At 47.9% G+C, this 20627-nt stretch overlaps 2 protein-coding genes across 2 annotated transcripts in view; both read left to right on the forward strand.

The window, feature by feature from the left end:
* LOC135903033 (lysosomal aspartic protease-like) overlaps positions 1 to 2657 on the forward strand; it is a 28478-nt gene extending 25821 nt beyond the window's left edge. Inside the window, exons 6-7 of the mRNA XM_065433404.2 lie at positions 1187 to 1285; positions 2464 to 2657. Of these exons, the coding sequence (XP_065289476.1) occupies positions 1187 to 1285; positions 2464 to 2622 (258 nt within the window). The 3' untranslated portion in view covers positions 2623 to 2657. The remainder of the gene's footprint in view (positions 1 to 1186; positions 1286 to 2463) is intronic.
* Positions 2658 to 18640: 15983 nt separating this feature from the next.
* Positions 18641 to 20627, forward strand: part of LOC135903031 (lysosomal aspartic protease-like) — a 43210-nt gene continuing 41223 nt past the window's right edge. The window contains exon 1 of the mRNA XM_065433403.2: positions 18641 to 18785. Within this exon, the coding sequence (XP_065289475.1) occupies positions 18721 to 18785 (65 nt within the window). The 5' untranslated portion in view covers positions 18641 to 18720. The remainder of the gene's footprint in view (positions 18786 to 20627) is intronic.

Here is a 20627-nt window from a genome sequence, read left to right on the forward strand (position 1 = left end):
GCACAGATCTCCGCCACTTTTCTTATTATTTCCTCTAATATCGCCTATCACAGAAGTAACACAAAGCACTGGCTACCTCTCGTGCTAATCGTGCCGTTAAGCTTTTCGTGGTAAAAGGGCAAGGCATACAATGCCGCGGAGACGCTGCGCTGATGTGAGGACTTCGTTACGATTTGAATGTCCGTCCGTGAGTTACCGGCGCCAATCTCTAATGCTCCTACAAAAACGAGGTGACATTGGCGACAACAAGAGAGAGAGAGAGAGATCATTGCAGCGCTGTAAGGCAGTCAAAACCCTCAGTACAGTGTTCAGGGTCGGCGTACATCATAGTTGTGCTGACGAAATCAGTTAGACACCGTTGGTTTGTAGAGTGCCTGTTTGAACCAGCCACTCGGCGGTGGTGTTGGTGCAGAGTTCAGAAGCAGCATGGGAGAAGAATTGGTCTGGGATAGTAGCCTCAGAAGATGCGAGAGTCAGTGTGATGCGATGTGATGTGCGTCCACGTGGTGTGATGTGACGCATGCGTCTATGTGATGGCATGCCGGAGCTTGGCGCGTCGATCCTAAACATGTTCACATCCGCGCGGTTATGTGCCAGACGCAATTCGCGCTTCGGCGTTCGAGTTATGCCGCGCTTAGCCATGCGAGGCACACGCAGATTACTCGAAGCACAGGCGCGCAGTTGGGCCTCGAACTACGCGATATTTCTTTGCTTCGTACCAACTCGGAGAGTTGTCTCGGCTCGCTAGGCTTTGTGCAATGGAGGTGCGGTCACCATGGTAACTTCGCAGCGCGTTCTCTGCAGCACAAAGCCTAGCTAGCGGATGATGCAATTTTGAGTAGTGCAAACTGGGAGGTCTTGGCGCCATCTGCTGGTGGTGGTGGTGGTGGTGGTGGTGGATTGTAGCAACAGGCGGGTTTAGCCTGGCGAACAAGGCCGGCAATTGCTCCGCCCGAGCGTCTCGCACAATACCGCTGATGGGTTTCACCATATGTCCATCAACCCAGTGTCTCTTAAGAATTCGATCAGGAGACGTGAAGTTTCTTTGCGGGCCATCACTGATCCCTCGGGAAATCTGCTTTCACTCATTCTTACATGGGCACTTGTGTGTGGGGCGGACGTAAATTACTTCTTTCTTCAAAACTGAGCTTCACGTATTACACCCATTCATTTTTGACGCTTGCAGTACGAGGTCGATTGCAACGGGATAGCCAGCTTGCCACCAATCACTTTCAACCTGAACGGCAAGTCCTTCCCGCTGCCAGGAGAAAGATATACCATTAAGGTAAATACGCAGTGTTTATTTTTATTCCTTACTTCTTTTTAGGCGTGGGGGGGGGGGAGGGAGGTAAAGCGAGAATTCTCCAAGCGCAAATAATCCTAAGCATTAGCGACAGCCTACCATGTCATCGTCTCCCAAAGAAATTCTGGTTAATTCTGCCAGCTCATAAGTTTTTATTCCACTACCTACCATCGACTCCCCAACTTTGATCCGAATCTATGGCTCCGCCTTTCGTCAAGACGACCTAGAGCTGAGGAGACGCTACTGTGACGCTTGTGGCTTGGTGTGGCCTTCACGAATGCGTATACTCATTTCGGATCGGATTGGCCAATGGCCCTACATGCGATAACTCTAGCTGCGAGAAAACAATCGTACACTTTCTCTGTGAGTTTCCCGGCTTCAGCGCGCCCAGCAAATAACTTTCAAGAGTGCTAGGTATTATTGACAAATGCCCTTTCTTGGAGGAAAAGGTCCTGGCACACTGGCTGAGACCGTCCTCAGCACAGAAGGCTTTGAAAGCGTTTTTGCGCTTCCTGCGGAGGATTGATCTTGGAGACAGAGTTTAAGCAGGGCCGTATTCTCCTTTCCTTTTTATCTTTTATTTTTGCTCTTCCTTCCTTATTTACTCTTTTGTAATATCTCTTTTGTATTATCTTTTATTCCCTTTACACCCTTTCCCCAGCACAAGGTAGCCAGCCGGTCTGAGAACTGGCTAACCTCCTTGTCTTCCCGTCAATTTCTCCTCCTCCTCCTCCTACCTTCGACAAAAGGCATGATTTTTTTTTTTACGCGTTCTTCACGATCTCTTGTTTTTATTTATGGGGCCATTTCTCTTTTTTTTATCCTTCTTGTACTTTTTACCCTATGACGTTGGAATCGTTACTTTTGTACATAGTTATTTTGCTTGCTGACTGAACTGTATATGTTGCGTTCTTGTATAATATGCTTACACTACAGTTTCCTATTATTTTCGCGCATTGCTCTAATTGTTGTATAAAATGTGGTGTGTACATTACAGTACTGTCTACTTGTCATGTATATAATTTATGTTTTGTTATATGCACATTTAATCTTTACAGTGACGCCCCCCTTACGCAATGTCTCATAAGAGGCCTGTAAGGAAATTTTAATTAAATAAGAGATCCTTCCCAACCACACTGACACGCGGCGCTTTTTTCCAGATCCCGATCGAAACCGGCGGTGTTCAGTGCTTCACGCGCATCTCCGAGCCGGATAGGTCGGGATCAAGCCTCTGGATCTTAGGTGCCATATTCATGCAAGAGTATTACACAGTGTTCGACAGGAACCAGAACCGCGTCGGATTCGCCACTGCGGTCTAAAAGTGCGTCGTCGCCGCCAGTCTGCGACACTCTTACGGCCCTCCGAAACGACTGCTCTTGAGTTCCATCGTGAAATGAATAAAGCATGCCTACTGTTTCTACGGCGTACTTTACAGCGAAGCTGTATATGGTCAGCCGATTCGTCCGTACATCCATCAGTCGCCTGGAGGTCGAAAAGTCCTCCGGCGCAGCCCCATGCACATGCGCGAAAAAAAAAGAGAGACAGAAAGGCGCGCGGTTGGCTGCGCAAGTAGTGACCTCGTTGCTCTCCGTCGCAGCCGAGGACGCGCGCAACAGTTTATCACCGGTTCCGAAATGGGTAGGCCACGCGTCATATGTACACCTGAGGAGCAGGCAGCTTTCGATCAGCAACACCGCGAGAACTGGGGACGAGCTCGTCTACGCATATATATATATATATATATATATATATATATATATATATATATATATATATATATATATATATATATAAATATATATCCCTGTCTCTCTTAATAAATCATCCAGTCGCCATTGTTCTTATTCAAGTAAAGCACATGAATAATGGCGCCCATTTTAGCAATGTAATTACCTACCCAATAAAGCCGACACGATGACAACGATGAAGGCACAGCAGAGTCGCCGGTGGCGTCAGGGTGACAATGACGGAAATGCTGACGTTAGCCTGACGCCGATAACAAAGGCGACACGACTGTGACGGTGATAAAACTACGACATCACGACGACACTTCATCGACTGACGCGTAAGACAGCGCTCACGTGGTGTCCTCAAAATCATGTACGAGTCTGTAAACGTATTGTGAGAGTCTTTACTGGTACTCAGCCATTGAAGCAAGGTAACAAAGAGCCCGCAGTGTTAGAATTTTTTTCTACGTGGTTAGGTTGCGAACAACGGCATTTTGTCAGCTCCTTTACATAGTTTCGTAACTTTTCTTATTGCCCGCACCTCAACCTTGCACGCGTCTCGCGACCACAGAAGTCACATTTAAACCCAATACATTCTGAGGTACGTATTTCGCCGTAGGCTGCAAGAAATAAGCCTGAATGATAACGGCATAGAAAGTTTGCACAATGTTCAAAGCTCACGCACCTTCAGACGAAGCTTGAAGTTTGATGTGGCGCTACGCCCATCGCTGATGACAGATTTGAAAAAAGCGTATCTTGCTTTAAAACCATGTCTCCATTGCAAGAAGAAGCAGGAAAGTGTGTGCCATCCCAGATAGCATGCCGACTTTCCTTAGCCATGTTGAGTTTTCAAGGAGGAGCCTTCAGAAAACAGCTTCCCGCACGTCGAAGATGAACTGGCCGATCGCCCGCATTAGTACAGTGCACTACAATACGTAGCATTAGGCAACTGCACTCGCACGTATTTTTCTTTCTTTTTTTTGCCTTCTCGTCACAGGACGTTACGTAAATGTGGTAGCTCAGCAAATTAAAAGGTAGCGCAATTTCTCCTCGCGCACCAGGGAAGTTTGCTCGTTTGCTCCGCGCGGCGCGCGTGGTCGCTACTAAATTCGGCGTAACGCGTCGGCACACTTCCCGCTTGCATTTTTGTCGGGTAATCGGCATTTATTGCGTCTTGCCCATTCCTCTTGGCCCGGGCCAGAGGTGTAACTGGTTCGTTCTTTTGCCGCTAAAGGATCGCACAAATGTGTTGAAGCAGGCGAACGAAAGGCTCGTAATTGTTTGAAGTCAACAAGAGAGAGAGAGAGAGAAATAACGCTTATTTGCACCCGCAAAAAGAGCCCCGAAGAGTCAGGAGTCTTCCTGTCTCTTCGGATTGCTCCTCCCTTTTCAGCTGGCTGATGCTCCTTGGAGCTCAGCGGTGTCCAGGGCCATGCGGATGACTTCTCTTTGATCATCTTCCTTCGAGCTGGTCATTAAAGTCTCCCAGGATTGTCTATCTCTGTCTGGTTTACTCTATCTAGGACATGTCCATATTATGTGGATCATGTCCGCCTTTGCCCCGCAGTGTTTGCAGTTCATGTTTTCAATGTTATCGTGCCATCTCTTCAGTATGTAGGGGTTGCAGATCACCCCCGCTTGCAGTTGCCTCCATGTTATTTCTTCTTGCTTACTTAGTTTCTTATGCGCCTCTGGCAGTGTTTTCCTTCCCATTCTATAATAAGCGAGAATTTCGCTGTAAGTGTTTATGCCTTCTTCTTTTTGTAGGGGCTCCCTGGCTGGAGAGGCTGTATTGGTGTACCGTTAAATAAGCTCTCGGGCCAATGCGTGCGCTTTCTCGTTGCCGGGCAAGCCTTCGTGGGCAGGAGTCCATATAAGGTTTACTAATTCTTCTGGAATTGGTCCTTTCTCCAATATGTTGAGCGCCTCTTTAGAGATTCTCGCTGCGGTATAATTCCTGATGGCTGTTTTGGAATCTGACACTATGATTTTGACCCTTGAGGAAGTCCGGGTCAAATGCTACGGCGAAGAGCAGGTCGAGAGCTACAAGGAAGAATACCGCGGCGAAGAAAACCCTACTACGGACCGACCCATCATGAGAGAAGAGGTCGTCGAGGCGATAAGATCGGCCACCAAGAACACGGCGGCGGGGGCGGACAAAATCCGGAACTCGCTAATCAGAAATGTCGGCGACGAGGCCATCGACCAACTGACGGCCTACCTGAACAAGCTCTGGCAAAAAGGAAGAGTTCCGGCGGAGTGGAAACACTCCGTCGTTGTAATGATTCAGAAGCCAGGGAAGAAACTCCAAATAGAAAATCTCAGGCCGATATCCCTAACGTCGTGCCTGGGCAAGCTGTTCGAGAAAGTGATCACGAAGAGAATCCAGTCGCACTTGGAAAACGAGCAATGGTACCCGGACAGCATGTACAGTTTCAGAGCCAACCTCTCAACACAAGACGTGCTGCTCCAACTCAAGGAGGAAGTGCTCGAGACGATGCCGAAAACGGGCGAAAACGTCGTCATGGCCCTCGACATCAAGGGGGCCTTCGACAACGTGAGCCACGCGGCCATCATGGAGGGCATCAACAACACCAACTGCGGGAAGAGAGTGCACGATTACGTCAGGGACTTCCTGAGCAACAGAACGGCGACGGTGGGGCTGGGCGAGCTGAGAAGCAAGGTCTTCCCCACGCCGTGCAAGGGCACACCCCAAAGATCTGTCATATCGCCCGTCCTCTTCAACGTGGCAATGATTGGCCTGGCAAGAAAACTTAAGGAGATCCGAGGCATCCAGCACGCGATATACGCCGACGACGTCACAATCTGGGTCACCCAAGGATCCCTCGGAGAGAAGCAAGAAAAACTGCAGGAAGCGGCGACCTGCGTGGAAAACTACACCAGAGAAAGGGGACTGCGATGCTCCACGGAGAAGTCGGAGGTCCTCAGGGTCGGCAAGCACCCAACGCAAGCGACACTGGAGGTGACCCTCGAGGGACACAACATCCCGGAGAAGAACATGATTAGGATCCTGGGCATGTGGCTACAAGGCAGCCGGAAGTGCAGCCACACCATTAGCCTGCTGAGCAAGGCGGCGGAACAGGTGGGCCGCATGATCAATAGGGTGTCCCAAAAGAGATACGGAATGAAAGAAGAAGACACTCTGAAGCTAGTCAACAGCCTAATTGTCAGCCGAGTCACGTACTCCCTGCCGTACCACGTGACGACCAAGGCAGAAAGAGAGCAAGCAGACACCATCCTCAGGAAGGCGTACAAGACGGCTCTGTGTCTACCGAGAAACACGTCGAACGAGAAGTTGCTCCAGCTGGGCATCAGCAACACCTTCAGCGAGCTCGCCGAGGCTCTGCTGGGTACGCAAACCGCGAGACTCAGAGGCAACCCTACGGGACGAGGGCTCCTGTGGAGGTTGGGCCGGGATACGAGCGGACTGACAGACAGATACGCGGACGTACCGGACCACCTCAGAAAAACCATTAATGTGGGACCACTGCCAAAAAATATGGATCCCAACTTACACGAAAACAGGCGAAAAGCTAGGGCCGAATATGTTGAGAGAACGCTAGCCCAGCTAGACAATACAGTATACACGGACGCCGCCGTATATCCATACGGAAGAGAACGCGTGGCCGCGACGGTAGTGGTTAATAGGGAAGGAAACCCGATCACGTATGCCACAGCAAAGGTCGCTGGCACAGCGGAGGCCGAGGAGATTGCCGTAGCGCTGGCGGCAGCGGAAGGTTATAGAACAGGCCGATCTCTCAACATACTGACGGACTCAAAAGAGGTGTGCAGAAACTACACGAGAGGCAGAATCAGCAAAACTGCCCTCAGAATACTCAGCGGAGCCACCTCCGCCGAGAAGGAAAAGCCCCGACACAAACTAATCTGGATCCCGGGTCACGCAGGCATAGTGGGGAACGAAAGGGCAGACAGCCTAGCTCGAGGTGAAGCGTTCCGAGCTGGGTGGTCGAATGCCCCGGAGACCCACCTACAGGCTTGCGAGGGGGGATACGCAGAGACCCTGAACTTACATAGAGGAACTAGAATTAGATATCCGCCACCACACAAAGACCTCTCAAAGGAGGAAGCGACCAGCTGGCGCAGACTACAGACAAACTCCTTCCCCAACTTACACGTGCTCAATAAGATGTTTCCGACACAATACAGGGCCACCTGCCCTTGGTGCGGTGCCAAACCTACACTCTACCACATCACCTGGGAGTGCGAACGCAACAAAGCATTCCACAAACACGAACACCCGAGTGCGGAGCAATGGGAGAGTCGGCTCACCAGCAGCGAGCTCACGGCCCAAAGGGCCCTAGTGCAGCACGCGAGCGATGCAGCGCGACTCAGTGGAGCCTTGGAATAGGGGCCCACCCTTGCTGAAGAGAAGTCTCCAGTCGCCAGCGCCAAGAAGATGAAGACGACGGAGACCTCGTAACCGCGAAACACTGGAAAGACTCAAAAGTTTTCCCTCCCTCCCTCCTCCCCTTTTTGAGTCAAAGCTAGGGCTATAGCCACCTCCTCTGCAACCTCCACTCTGTTTTGCGAGGTACTGCAGCTCTTTGAGTTGTCACCGTTAGCCTGTGTCGTCACTGAGACAAAACCTGGTCTGCTTTCTTATTCTGCTGCATCCGTGTAGAAAACCCCTTGCTTTTTTTCTGGTGATTTTTGTAGTGCTTTAACCCTGTCTTTCCTCCTATCCTGATGGTGACTGGGATGCATATTCTTCGGGAGTGGTGGTATGCGTATCCTATCTCTGATTTGCGACGGAATGGCTCCCGTGTTTCTTACTTTGTTGCTAGTTTTGTATCCTAGTTTCTCTAGAAGTCTCAGACCACCTCTGCTTCTCATTAGTCTCTGTTGCTGGGAGACTAGTGTGGCTTCGATCAACTCTTCTAGGGTGTTGTAAATGCCCATGTTTAATATCCTGTGCGTAGAGGTGCATGGTGGAAGGTTTAGGGCTGTTTTAACTCCTTTCCTGATGAGGATTTCTATTTTGTTTTTCTCGGCCCTTGTTAGTTTAAGGTACGGCGTTGCGTATGTGATCTTGCTGATCGCGAAGGACTGTACTATCCTTAATAGGTTAGCCTCCCTCATGCCTGCCTTCTTGTTGGCGATTCTTCTGAGGAGTCGACAAGTTTGGCTTACGCTCATTTCAAGCTTTCTAATCGTTTCCGTATTTCTTAGATTGTCCTGAATGTGCATGCCTAGCACTAGTATAGCTTTTACGTTTGGAATTGCGTCCCCATTAACCGTGAGTTTTATCCCGTGGTTAGGAATTTTCTTTCGCATTTTCTGTGGACTGATGAAGAGAGCCTCCGACTTCGTAGCTGAACATTTAAGTCCGGCTTTTTCTAAGTGCTCTTCAATTCTATTGATGGCCTTTTGCAGCGTTTCTTTTATGTAGGCGTCACTTCCTCTATTTATCCATAGGGTTATGTCGTCCGCATAGATCGTATGTTCTAGACCCCGTAAGTCCTTAAGTTTGTGCGGGAGTCCCATCATTACTATGTTAAAGAGAGTGGGTGAAAGCACAGAGCCCTGCGGTGTCCCCTTATTGCTGAGCTCTATCCCTTTCTCCTCGTTACCGCCTAAACTGACCGTTACTGTTCTGTAAGTTAGAAAGTCCTTTATGTACTCGTAGGTACGTCTCCCTACGTTTAGGCTATTCAATTGTTCTAAGATTGCCTTGTGGTCTACGTTGTCAAATGCTTTGGCCACGTCTAAGCCAACGATGGCTTTCGTGTCCTTCGTTTGGTGGTCGATAATTTGCTCTTTAAGCTGTAGCATGACATCGCACGCAGATAGGTGTGCTCTGAAGCCTATCATTGTGTCAGGGTACATGTCTTGGTCTTCCAAGTATCTGCTAATTCTAGATTGTATCACGTGTTCCATTAGTTTCCCGACGCATGACGTGAGGGATATTGGTCTGAGGTTTTCGAGACTGAGCTTTTTCCCCGGTTTTGGAATTAGGACTAATTTAGCCTCCTTCCATTCTTTGGGGATTTTACCCTTGTCCCAACACTTTTGCATAAAATTTGTTAGGTTTACTACTGACTTGTCATCGAGGTTCCTCAACATCCGATTGCTGATTCTGTCCGGTCCTGCAGCTGTTTTCGTTCTTAGTCGATTCAGCTCGGCCCTGACCTCTCCTACGGTGACGGGGCTGTCCAAGAGGGGGTTCTCTTCCCCTTTGTAGTCCGGCAGTGTTTGTTGCGGACCACATTTAAGATATCTATCCTTAACTTCAGCGAACAATTGTCTGTTACTGCCTTCGTATTTATACACTAATTTCTGCATGTTTCTATGCGTCTCTGATTTGCTGCTTTGGGGATCAAGTAGGTGCCTCAATAGTTGCCATGCATTTGATTTACCAATTTTGTGATCCATCTGTTCACATATGCTATTCCAATTTCGTTTCGTGAGTTCGAGTGCGTATTCTTCAATCTCTCCGTTCAGTTGCGCTAATGCCCTCCTAATGTTTCTATTGCTTCTATTCTCTTTCAATGTTTGCTCTAGCTGCTTCTTTTTTCCTCCATAATCTGACCAGTTTCCGGTCTACTACCTCTTGCGTTTCATCTGCCTCCACCTTCTCGGTGGCCTCTTCAACCGCTTCCAAGAGTGCTTTGCTCCAACTGCCTACATCCTTGAGCTCCTCGTTTTCGGCACATTTCTCCCCAAAGAGGTTCCAATTTACTGCTTCGATCTGCTTTGGTTTGGGAGTTGGTATGCCGTGTTCTACCACCGTCTCTATAATTCTGTGGTCGCTCCCCAAGTCCTCTCCCATGTTACACCATCGTGCGGTTATGTGTCCCCCTATGAGAGTAAGGTCCGGTGTGGTGTCCCTGGAAACTCTATTTCCTTTTCTCGTCGGAATTTGAGGATCTGTTAGTAGGGTTAGTCCATGCTTGGAGATAGTATCCCATAATTCCCTGCCTTTTGGTTTCGAGGTTTTGTACCCCCAAGCCGTGTGTTGCGCGTTAAAGTCTCCGACTATGACTACGGGGCTGTTGCCTGCAGTATTTTTGGACCTTTCGATGAGCTGATCGAAGCCACAACTCTTTTTTTGCTTAGGAGAGCTGTATACGTTGAGAACGCATAGGCTCCTATCTTTTCTTTTCCTCGGTACTAGTTCAATTAGGACGTGATCAATATTATTTGTGTCAGTCTCGTGTAAGACTGCTGCTAAGTTTCTTTTAACTAAAATAGCTGTCTGTCGGTTATCTCCTTGCCCAGTGTAGGCTGTGTAGCCGGCCAATTTTGCATTTTTCCCACACTCTTGCAACGCAATGACGTCTGGTTTATCGATGTTAGGAATGTTTGTAGGACTGCTCGCTTTTTCAGGAAGCCCCTACAATTCCACTGCCAGATCGTGTTATTTTGCCAATGCATTTTGAATGTTAATTAATTGTGTTCTAAACCAATCGAATTCAGCTTTTAAAGCGAAATCGCGTTTGTCAAATTCTGCTTTGAGGGCGATGTCGCGTTTTTCAAATTCCGCTCGAGTTTGCTCCATGAATTGCATCATAGCTCCGTTCATCGGAGTAATATCCTGAGTAACTTTGTCCATCTTACTGTCTGACTCTGTCTCTCCCGTTCTCTTCTTTTTGAGCGGGGGCCGATCTGTTTTGGGCTCTTTGTCCCCTACACTCTCTTCCTGTGTCTTACTGTTTCCACCCTTCTCTTTTTTCATCTCCTCGATTATCTTTAAAAATTCTTCTCTCTCCTTTTTCCTATCGTCAATCAGTATCCTAATTTGCTCTTCCTGCCGCTTAATAAGCGCTTTTCGCTCCTGGTTTTCTCTATCCTTGTCTGAATCCTGGGAGACTTTGTCTGACCAGCTCACCTTGTTACTTGTTTCCTTCTGTTGTGTGTGGTGTTGCGGCGTCTGTAGCCACGGGAAGGACTCCGAACGGCTCCTGGTCATGCTGCTCGATCTCTCGCTTGGCCTGCTTTTACGAAGTTCCTCTTGGTTCGCCTCCTCGGCCGCTTGTTTTTGCTCCCATTGTCTCTTCTTCACGATGTACGGGGTGCGGAATAAATTCCTGCACTTCTTATCCCCGGTGACGTGGTTTTTGCCGCAGAGCTGGCACTGCGGTTCGCATTGATGTCCTTCTTGTGGTCTGGTTACCCCACAGCCTCTACACCTCGGTTCGTCATTGTCACACACGTCTGATCTATGCCCGAGTCCTCCACACTTGTAGCATACTTCGTACCTCTTCTTGTATAGGAAGCACCGTAGAATAGCGCCCATGAAGAAAACCTTGCGTGGAACTTCCTCGTCGTCAAAAGTTAGGAGGAAAGTTCTGGTTTTGCCCATTCTTCTTGCTTCTAGAATTGTCGGGTTGTCTTCGTCCTCGTTGAGGTTGCTTAGGACTTCTTTATCGGAGTACATTTCCTCTATGCCGTGAATAACTCCACGCCCACAGCTTTCCGGTGCGTTCACGTACGTGACGACCCCGTAGTCCTTATCTCCGATTCTGATCTTATCTATCTTGCTTATTCTTTTAGCATTTTCCATAGATAATGTGTGGTAGATGATCGTACCTTGTTTGGTGTTTATCACGAAGCGGTCTCCCTTGGCTTCTTGTAGGCTGACGCCCGCGCTTTCTCGCACTGCTCTTCCGAGGCTGACTTCCGGTGCCTTCTGAAGCACCGAGAGGCCTTCTCGTAGTCGTAGAGTCCCTTTCCAGCCCGTGGCAGGCAGTCTCGGTAGGTTCGATGCTACCGATAGCTCCGCTTCCTTCTTCCCTGCTCCCTTCTTGAGCGCGTCGCGCCGAGCGTCCGCCGAGCGTCCGAGCGTCGTCTCCGCGCCAGCTGGCACGGTCTTCTGCCTCCTTTTCGCCAAAACGGTGAACCATCCTTCGTTGTCGGGTCCCTTAGGATCCTTTTCGTTGCCTTCCACAGTCACTTCCATGTCGCCGCTTCTCTGGGAGCCGCCGCTGGCTTGGGGCTGCCCGTCGACGCCGACCACGGCCGTGGCCATGCCGAAGCCGAGGTGAGGCTTAGCGCGGCGTTGTGCTCCGGTCACAGTTTTTTAGCCGTAAAATCACTAAAAATCCACTCACAGGCACAGACAATTGTGTCCACCGGGTCCTTGTCACTTCCGAAAATCGATTTTAGCACTTTCGCAGATCATTGTGCCAGAAAAACCACCAGAATCCTTGGTTGTTCGCGGAGCCGGCGTAAACACGTCTTCACTCCTCGACGCTACCTGGCGTTCCCCTGAAGTCAACAATAATTTACGCCCGTTGGTCACGACTATTTGAAAGAGCAAGTGCTAGCTCGGTTATCTGTGTGACTAGGTCCTAATAAGCAGCGTTAACAGAATCGTCAGAACGCAATCGCACCGATCCTAACTCTAACAAGGTCAGCACATGGTTTATTTAAACCAAAGTTGACGGTTTTAACACTTCATTTCTTAGCAACGTCTGCCTAATTTTGGCACTGAGTGTCGAAAGAATAGCCGGCTTATGTTTGGAGCGCGTTAACTATAATAATCGAGCAGATCAAACTTTCCTCACGTATAAACACCCTCTAGTCCATCCATAATATGCAGCTGTCGCAGCTTATTCATATTTCGCAGAATTATTATTTATTTATTTATTTATTTATTTATTTATTATACCTCAAAGGCCCCAGAGATGGGGTATGTAGTAAAAGTTAGTTAGTTAGTTGTAGTAAAAGTTATGTAGTAAAAAAAAGTGCTTTTGGTGCTTGCGAGCAACAATGCGGTGCACAAAATAGCCGCTTTATGCACAAGTTTCCCGGAAGCAGCACAATACATGCTTTGGTTCAAGACAGTCAAACCTACATCCACGAGATCCTTTAAATCCCTGGTGTATGAAAGCCAGTAAACGCAAGGCAACCCCATTCTTGCATTCTCCCGACTTCGTAACAAAGCACCGTGCAAGAGAAACTTCGATAACCACTCTATAGAGACATCAGAATTTGCGTGAAAGACGCCGCACGCATTGGGATACGCAGCACAGTACGGTGGCTACAAGCAAGTGTCATGGCACCGGCGCAACAAAAGAAACAAAAACAAGAAAACAAAAGGTGGGCTGCGCGCAGACGTTCGCGCGCTTGTTTTTGTCGAGACGGCGCGAGCACCACCACGGTACTCTGCTCCACGAATAAAGGCGCGCAGACTTCATCGCCTCTCCACGCTGGAAAGTTAGGGTGGAAAGATAAACGAATGACGCTGCCTTAATTTTATTCAGGTAGTGGCAGCAGTATCAGCTTGAGAAGGGGAGTTCAACGACGTTTCTAGTTTGGCAGGGTGATGTTGCGATAGCAGTATCTTGTGCCTTAAGATACACGATACATTCGTTCATGTATCGAAAATATAGATACTGATACACGTCTTGCCAGAGGTATCATGATAGAGATTCAAGATACCCAAAGAGCATCTAAGATAGTATCTAAGATGCACGTATCTTCGATACTGCCCAGCACTGCATTTGCCGCTCTTCAACAAACGTCTTTGACGCCAGCTTGTGTCATTGGTTATGTGCTGCTGTTCATGATAGTCATAAAGTAACATAAGTTAAACACAGCATAAATCTAATTTCACCCAGAATACTGTAAGTGAAATAACAAAACGTACAACAGCCATATGCCCCTAACAGATGTACATGAGTGACGTGGCTCTACCTCGCCGTCTCACGAGCATGAAGCAAATGATACTGACGTTTGCTCTTGCTCACCCGTCGATGAGGTGAAGTCACACCTCAAGAATTTTACTCTCTCGGCGAGACGGTCTGCTATCATCTGGAGAGGTGTTAAAGGCACATTACAAATGAACATTATGTTAAACTGCATTCGTAAATCACGCTTCTGAAATAATAAAACGTCTTCTCCTACTGTGACAGGAGGCTCGGTAAGCCAGAAAAAACACAACAACGAAAGGCACGTGGCGACACCGCCATAATGTCTCTGCTGCAGCTTCGCTGAGACGCCAGATCATTTAACAGCGTTTACTAAAGGAGTAGAAAACTGTTCATTGATATACTAAGACTATATTGAATTCTAATTTCTAAAGAATCCAAAGACTCAACGTTGAATATTGCAAAACCTTCTGCTGCCTCCAAGTGGCCCAAATACCATAAAATACTTGAGTCGATGACGTCACAGTGACATACCTGCGCCGAGGTTTCGGCACTAAATTCAGTACGAACTTTGGCCTTCGCTTTCTCTAGTACCTAAATTTGTCATTGTGTCACATCAATGAAAATAGTTAGAAAAAAATACTTAACCCGGTGTAAACTGATTTGGTGTTCCCGTTTAGTGTCCCTTTATTAGGGGCGTCCGCATGCTGTTAAGAACGGCCGGCTGAGGTGCAAGTTCTGCCAGCCAGTTGCGACAGCGGCGTCAACTGTTCTACAAACGCAACCGTCACCCTCCAGCCACGGTTTTACTTAGTCGACTGTGTGCAGAACACGCGCGTCCTCGACTCTCCATCGTGGAATTGCCGAGATGAGTTCGAGGAAGCAGGCTTTGTGCATGAACCCGCCACCGCCCACTTGATCTGCTATGAGTCAGGGAGGTCCCGAGGGAACGTCTGCGAAGGCCCCTTCCCACGCACCGTTCTTGAAGTAAGCCCCGAGTTCTACGAAGTCCATCTGACGTCGGTTGAGGACCGTGAACCTTGCGCAAAGAAGTGTGTGTGTGAGTGTGTGAGTGTGCGTGTGTAATCGCTCTCGCAAAAAGCGGCTCGTCTCCTGGTCGAACGTTTTCCCATTACCTTGGGATCGAGGGAGGACCGAGTGTTTATAAACCGCTGTTGTGCGGCTGCTCAGTACTTTTTTCTCTCTCAGTCATGCTAGACTGAGGCACGTTCTCTTGCAGTCATGCTATACTGATGAACTGCAACATCCTGATGTAGATACTGTAAATAAACCCATTATCCTCGTTCTCGATGAAAAGCAGTCCTTCCCTTCAACAACGTCCTCAGCGTGGATAAGTTGGACGACGGCATGGGCCACCTACCTTCAAAATTCATGCCCGACTCCAATCTTGACAACTGATTGCGAGCGATGGAATTGACCCCCCCATCCTAACAATGCTGCAGGCGCATGCGAATAACAAAGCCAAGCGTATGGGCGTGAGGGTGTTGTTGATGCGCAATATCCTTGGGCAACCCCCACTGAAATGTTTTCGGACATGGGAATGCAACAGAAACCGAAATTTTGTCGCAGCCAATGCATGAGCCCTCGAATCGAGAGGTGCGCAGGAGACGCTTTACCGTAAAACGACTACATTCTCCACAAAAATTTCGAATTCAACAGTAAAGCTTTATCAAATTTTAACTTTTCTGCGGCTTCCTTGGTACGAAAGCTAATGCAGTTGATTGTACTTTTCCGACGCCCGTCATAGGTAAGATTAAGGAACAGAATAATAAAGGTGTTTTATGTCAGCGCAGAATGTGTTCAGCCTCTTTGTCAGCCTGCACTTTTACGAATTCTAAAACTTGGGCTGAACACTTCACAAGGAAGGGGTCATTAATGTCGAGAAGATTTAGTGTTTTTAGCAGGTAAGCGGCTAATCCATTATGCCACGTTCCTTTCTCAGACGCGATTACCCTGAAGGGGACGTTACTTTTGTGCGTCTTCGCGCAAAAAAATAATGGCCCCTTCCCGGCGAAGAGTTAGAACCAAGTTTTGGAATTTGTAAAAGCGCATGCTTACAAGAAGTCGTACGCATTCTCCGCTGACATAAAAGACTAAAAGACCTTTATATTCTATTCCTCAATCTGACCTGTTAACCTGCGTTGAAGAAAACATTGACCAATTTAGCGCAGCGCGGTTTTGAAATGAAGCCACAACTTCTGTTCAGCGTTCATTAGCCTTGCTAAAGAAATACCTGACCAACGTTTATCCTGTGGAATAATATGCCATTTTTACAGAAGCAAGGCGTATGTATCTGGTCTTGTTTGGCTCCCATCCTGAGTAACCTGTATCTTGGAAAACTAGACAGAGTCTTGGCAGGGAGGTTCAAGGGAACCTCAGTCTACATAGCGTTCCTATACGTGGATGACTTCCTTTTGTTGCTTGCCTGCACTCCTCAGTGTTTTCAAAAAGAATGTTAAGGTGTTACAAGCACAATTTACGAATGTCTTGGTCGCCTTGATGGGACCTTCTAAATGCCAACAGATAGGAGTATCCGCTTTGTCGATCTACAACTTTTGTTTTACAACCACATCGCATGCGCTACTTCGCCCGTGCCGCCACCGCTAGAGAATGAACACCAGAATGCACTCCGCGCGAGACACGCGTTCCACTGCTCGCGCTTTCTTTCTAAACAATGAACGACGCAACCGGTGGAATTCAAAAGACCTGAAGAGCTGCGCTGAAATTTCACATGACAGGGCATCGTAATTGTCGGTGAATTATTTTATCTTCGGTACTTTGACTTGATAACAGTGATTAAACGGAACCTACTACGACTACAGTGATGAAATGAGGGAGCACATTAGTGCAATGGCCGTTAGTGCAGCTGGAACATCTCTATAAGAGGGGCTCGGCATATTCTAAAATTTTCATTCGCTCTTCGCACTTTGCCAGTGGTATGAGCGGTGCTCCGCTTACGTCATAACCGGAATTGGACTCTCGAGAACGGTTGATGATAAGAAAAAAAAGTATAACTGAGCGGAAGAAATCTTTATAGTGTCATATGTCTCACTCTGTAAAACACAGGCTAAAAGTTAGGACAATCTGTTGAACTGGCGAGAAGGCCAAAAAAAACAGAAAAGCCCGATGGCTTTCACTTCAACCGCTGCGACTTGTACACTACAGCACATGCGAATCCAGGGTTTGGTTATCATGGAAAACACTTGACAACAAGCACAACGCGTGCGTTCTTATACTCGCCGCACGCGTCAGCGTGGCACGGGTCGGAAGCAAGATTACACAGACGCACAGTGCGCTGGCCCCACGTCGGCTCTAAAGATCGCGACCTGGACAGGTCTTGTGCCTTTTCGCGAAAAAAGTCACGTGCATCTGCTTTGCTTAGATATGTAGACCAGGGCATGAATATTCTGCTGCCCGTCGCACTGAACTACGAAGGCTTCTGTCACAGCGTGAGCATACGCTGCTAAGCATCTCTCTGTTTGTGCACGTGTATGTGGCAAAAATATTGACGGGTGATGATAATCACGTGCCATAAGCAGACATCGTCCTGCAGAATTCCCGCAGCCTTACTGTACTCGCAGGAGGGCTGCATGAAGGCGGATGGGGACCGTATGAGCAGGTACTTAAGACAAAATTAGTTTTGTTTAGACAGATCACTTATGGTAAATTCGACTGGATCTCTTATAACGCTCGAAACACATTCGGCTGGTTTTTACAGAGCGCCACGCACCAGATCAGTGCGCTAGGAGCCGCTCTCACCTTCAATCTGGGAGCGCTACACAAATCTGGCCGGATTCCGGTCACGTGGCTCCTGAAGCTGCCGTTGTTGGCGTGGCGTCGGTCGGCGTGGTGCTTCTGACCATGCACGCCTTGTTTGTTTACAACAAAAGAAGCGCTGACCAGTTCGACTTTAACTTAATTCTGGGTTTTATGTGCCAAAACCACTATTTGATTATGAGGCACGCGGTAGTGGGGGACTCCGGATTAATTTTCACCACCGAGAGATCTTTAATGTGTCCCCAAAGTACGGAACATGGGCGTTTTCGCATTCCGCCCCCATCGAAATACGGCCGCCGCGGCGGAGATTTGATCCCGCAGCCTCGTGCTTAGCAACGGAGCACCATAGCCGCTAAGCCACCGTGGCGAGTTTAACTGTTTGCTCTTGCGGTGTTCGATTTCTATGGCAAGCGGCAGCACATTCGGCTTGGTTATACTTTCTTTGGTTCCGATAAAGTTCGGGCTCCGCATCGTTGCAATCCGAGTCAGAGCGCGATAGGGACCAACCGAAACTACCATTAGTCGTCGCTGTCAAAGCGCACGATGACAAACGAATGCAACCAGTGAGAACCTCGCTTCATCATTTTCGAGTTGTTGTTTTTTCTCCCAGAACCTTGATACGCTGAGTGGTGACGGCAGCTGTTTTCTACTAAAGAGACATGAGGGCTCCACAAGAAGTCTCTAATCTCCTGGTTACAGAAAGTGGAATGGCACTCGCTTGCCGGTAAAAGTCACCAATGCGTATTATTGTGGCAATGTCCTGCCACCTAGTTTGCAGAGGTACAACATAGGGGCCACAGCTTTACGAAGCCTGGCACAGACCAAGCTTACCGCTTTCTGCACATATGGCCTAAATACTACAACAAATAAGATTTGTCGGCGGGCACAGTTCAACCATACAACTCATGTACTGATCTAAAAATGACTGGTCTTATCCTTAAAGTTGAGATTCGTTGTTGCCACTTTAGACAAGGCGTGAAAGTCTAACATACATTGCGACGACGAATGCAAGTTTTTTTTTCTTTGAAACTAAAGCGAAAACAACTGTGAGGCTCAGAACCGATACGGTTTCAAAAAACTCAAGAAAGAAGCACCAGCGGTTTTGAGTGCAGCCGCCTCTGCGACTCTACCGCAACGTTGGTGTATAGCGCTTGTGTTGCAGACGCCGATAAGAAATGCACTATAACAGCAGAAAGACGTTAGCTCCCAGCAGTTACGGCGGCTCCTCCTGCCATTTCACTGCAAGAGAGGCCTCACCATGGCGTTCTGGGCTACGCTTCTCCTGGCTCTCACTTTGATCGTCGGTTCACGTGCACAGTTTGCGTAAGTTAACTAGATATTACTAATTACGAAAAAACGGTGTACTTAATTCGCTAACCATATGAAAATTGAAAAATCTGAAGCATTTTTATTTGCGCCAAAGAGAATTTTCAGATGAGTGGATGTTTTTCACAGACAAAATAGAGAGTTTTAGAATGTGTCTCCAAACGTCTGGGGCTCCAAAGAAATAGCGTCGAAGCTACTGCGCATGCGCGAGACGCTATTTCACTGATTTAGCGGTAGCCCCAAAACCTGCACCAAAAGATTTGCGTCGACAAACCTAGCGGCACCCTTCGAAGCGACGGCTCTAACCTAGCACCACGTACCCAGGATTTTTTTTTTTTCGATGGGGGCATTTATTGGTTCGGGGGGGGGCACAGTACATTTCAGTGCTGAAGCTGTATTACTCCCCAAACTTTACTGCCGACTGAAGTGAAACTTGGCAATAAATAGTTGCAGAGAAGCAAGCATTTTATTTCAGTTCAATAAAAGTGAGGCTTTCGCCATTGCACTATAATAGGTGAGGGAAAACGTACAAAATTACGCGCTAATAATTTTTTTGTGGTTACCGCCTTATTTGGGCAAAAGGAAAAGTTTGAAGTATACGAATTATTTGCAGACTCGCGGAGGAACGGTGGCTGGCGGTTATGAGGGCGCGGGCGGGGCTTCACGGCAGATTTAAGTTGTATCCGAGTATAGTAGTGTTTTTTTTTTTAATTCGCTCTGGGGGAATTATAAATGTATATTTGCGAAACAGTCATAGTTCTTTTGGATCCCTCGTTTACTGCTCTAGCAAGTTACGTGCCATAACCTACCCGTATTGTCATTTGGGAATTTGCATAATGATGCGTGGCCGCCAGTCCCATACAACCGCGTAGAGCGCAGGACGCTGCGGTTGTAGCCGCATCTGCGCCCACCACGGTAGGTTACAAAAACACTTACATAAGCACAGCAGAGTAGTGGATACGTCACGCGGCTTGATTGATAACTGTAGAAGCGTTGTTCAAAACACACGGAATTGTTCTCCACTTCCGGTGGCGTTTTCTCTACTTCCTTTTTAAATAAAAAGATTATGATCCACACAAATTTTCATAAACAACGGTTAAATTTGTTAATTTTCGCTTTTCATTCCTGTCTGGCTGTTGCCTAGGCTCTCTCCCTTCGTAGATCGCTCAATTTCTCAAATCCTTGCGGCTCTTGTTTCCAGTTGCCAATTTTGCGCGAAAAGTGCTGTACAATTAGGTAAAAACCAGACGAGGTAACGGGTGACAGACATATTGCTTATGTGTTTAAGGGTTCTTGCAGGGTTTGATGATGGGCGCTGTTTCGCATTATTTTATTTTCCACCTTATCTAACAAAAATCGCAGGTATACGATTCCCAGGATATGCCAGCGTCGCGGCGAGCCGTCACTCGAGAAAATAATGAAGCAAAAGGAAAAGTTAAACGCCAACTGGCGTTTTCTCCGGCCGCAACTCGTTCCACAAGCATACAGACCAGCTGATCACGAACAGAATCCCATTCCAGCTCCCTGGATCAGTCATAACAAAGAAGGTTGAACTAACGAAGCCACAGCGATGCGTGTGACCGTTGAATATAGATGGTGGGAACTGAACGCATCTCATGTCAATCGCGCGGGCACCGAATCAATAATGAAACTGGCCTTCACTGCCCAAGAGATGCCGATAACTACCGCCATACAAAAGGAGTAAAAAAGGCGGCAAATTGTTGACCGCCGAATAGCTGTCAAGTCTCAACATTGATTTGGCAGCGCTTCGGGAATGTATGTGAGGAGTGGTAGCGGGAGCGGTGAGAGAGGGGTTATGCCGCTTAATTTTAAAGCCCC

The sequence above is a fragment of the Dermacentor albipictus genome, chromosome 1, assembly GCF_038994185.2.
Source record: "Dermacentor albipictus isolate Rhodes 1998 colony chromosome 1, USDA_Dalb.pri_finalv2, whole genome shotgun sequence".
NCBI lineage: Eukaryota > Metazoa > Arthropoda > Arachnida > Ixodida > Ixodidae > Dermacentor > Dermacentor albipictus.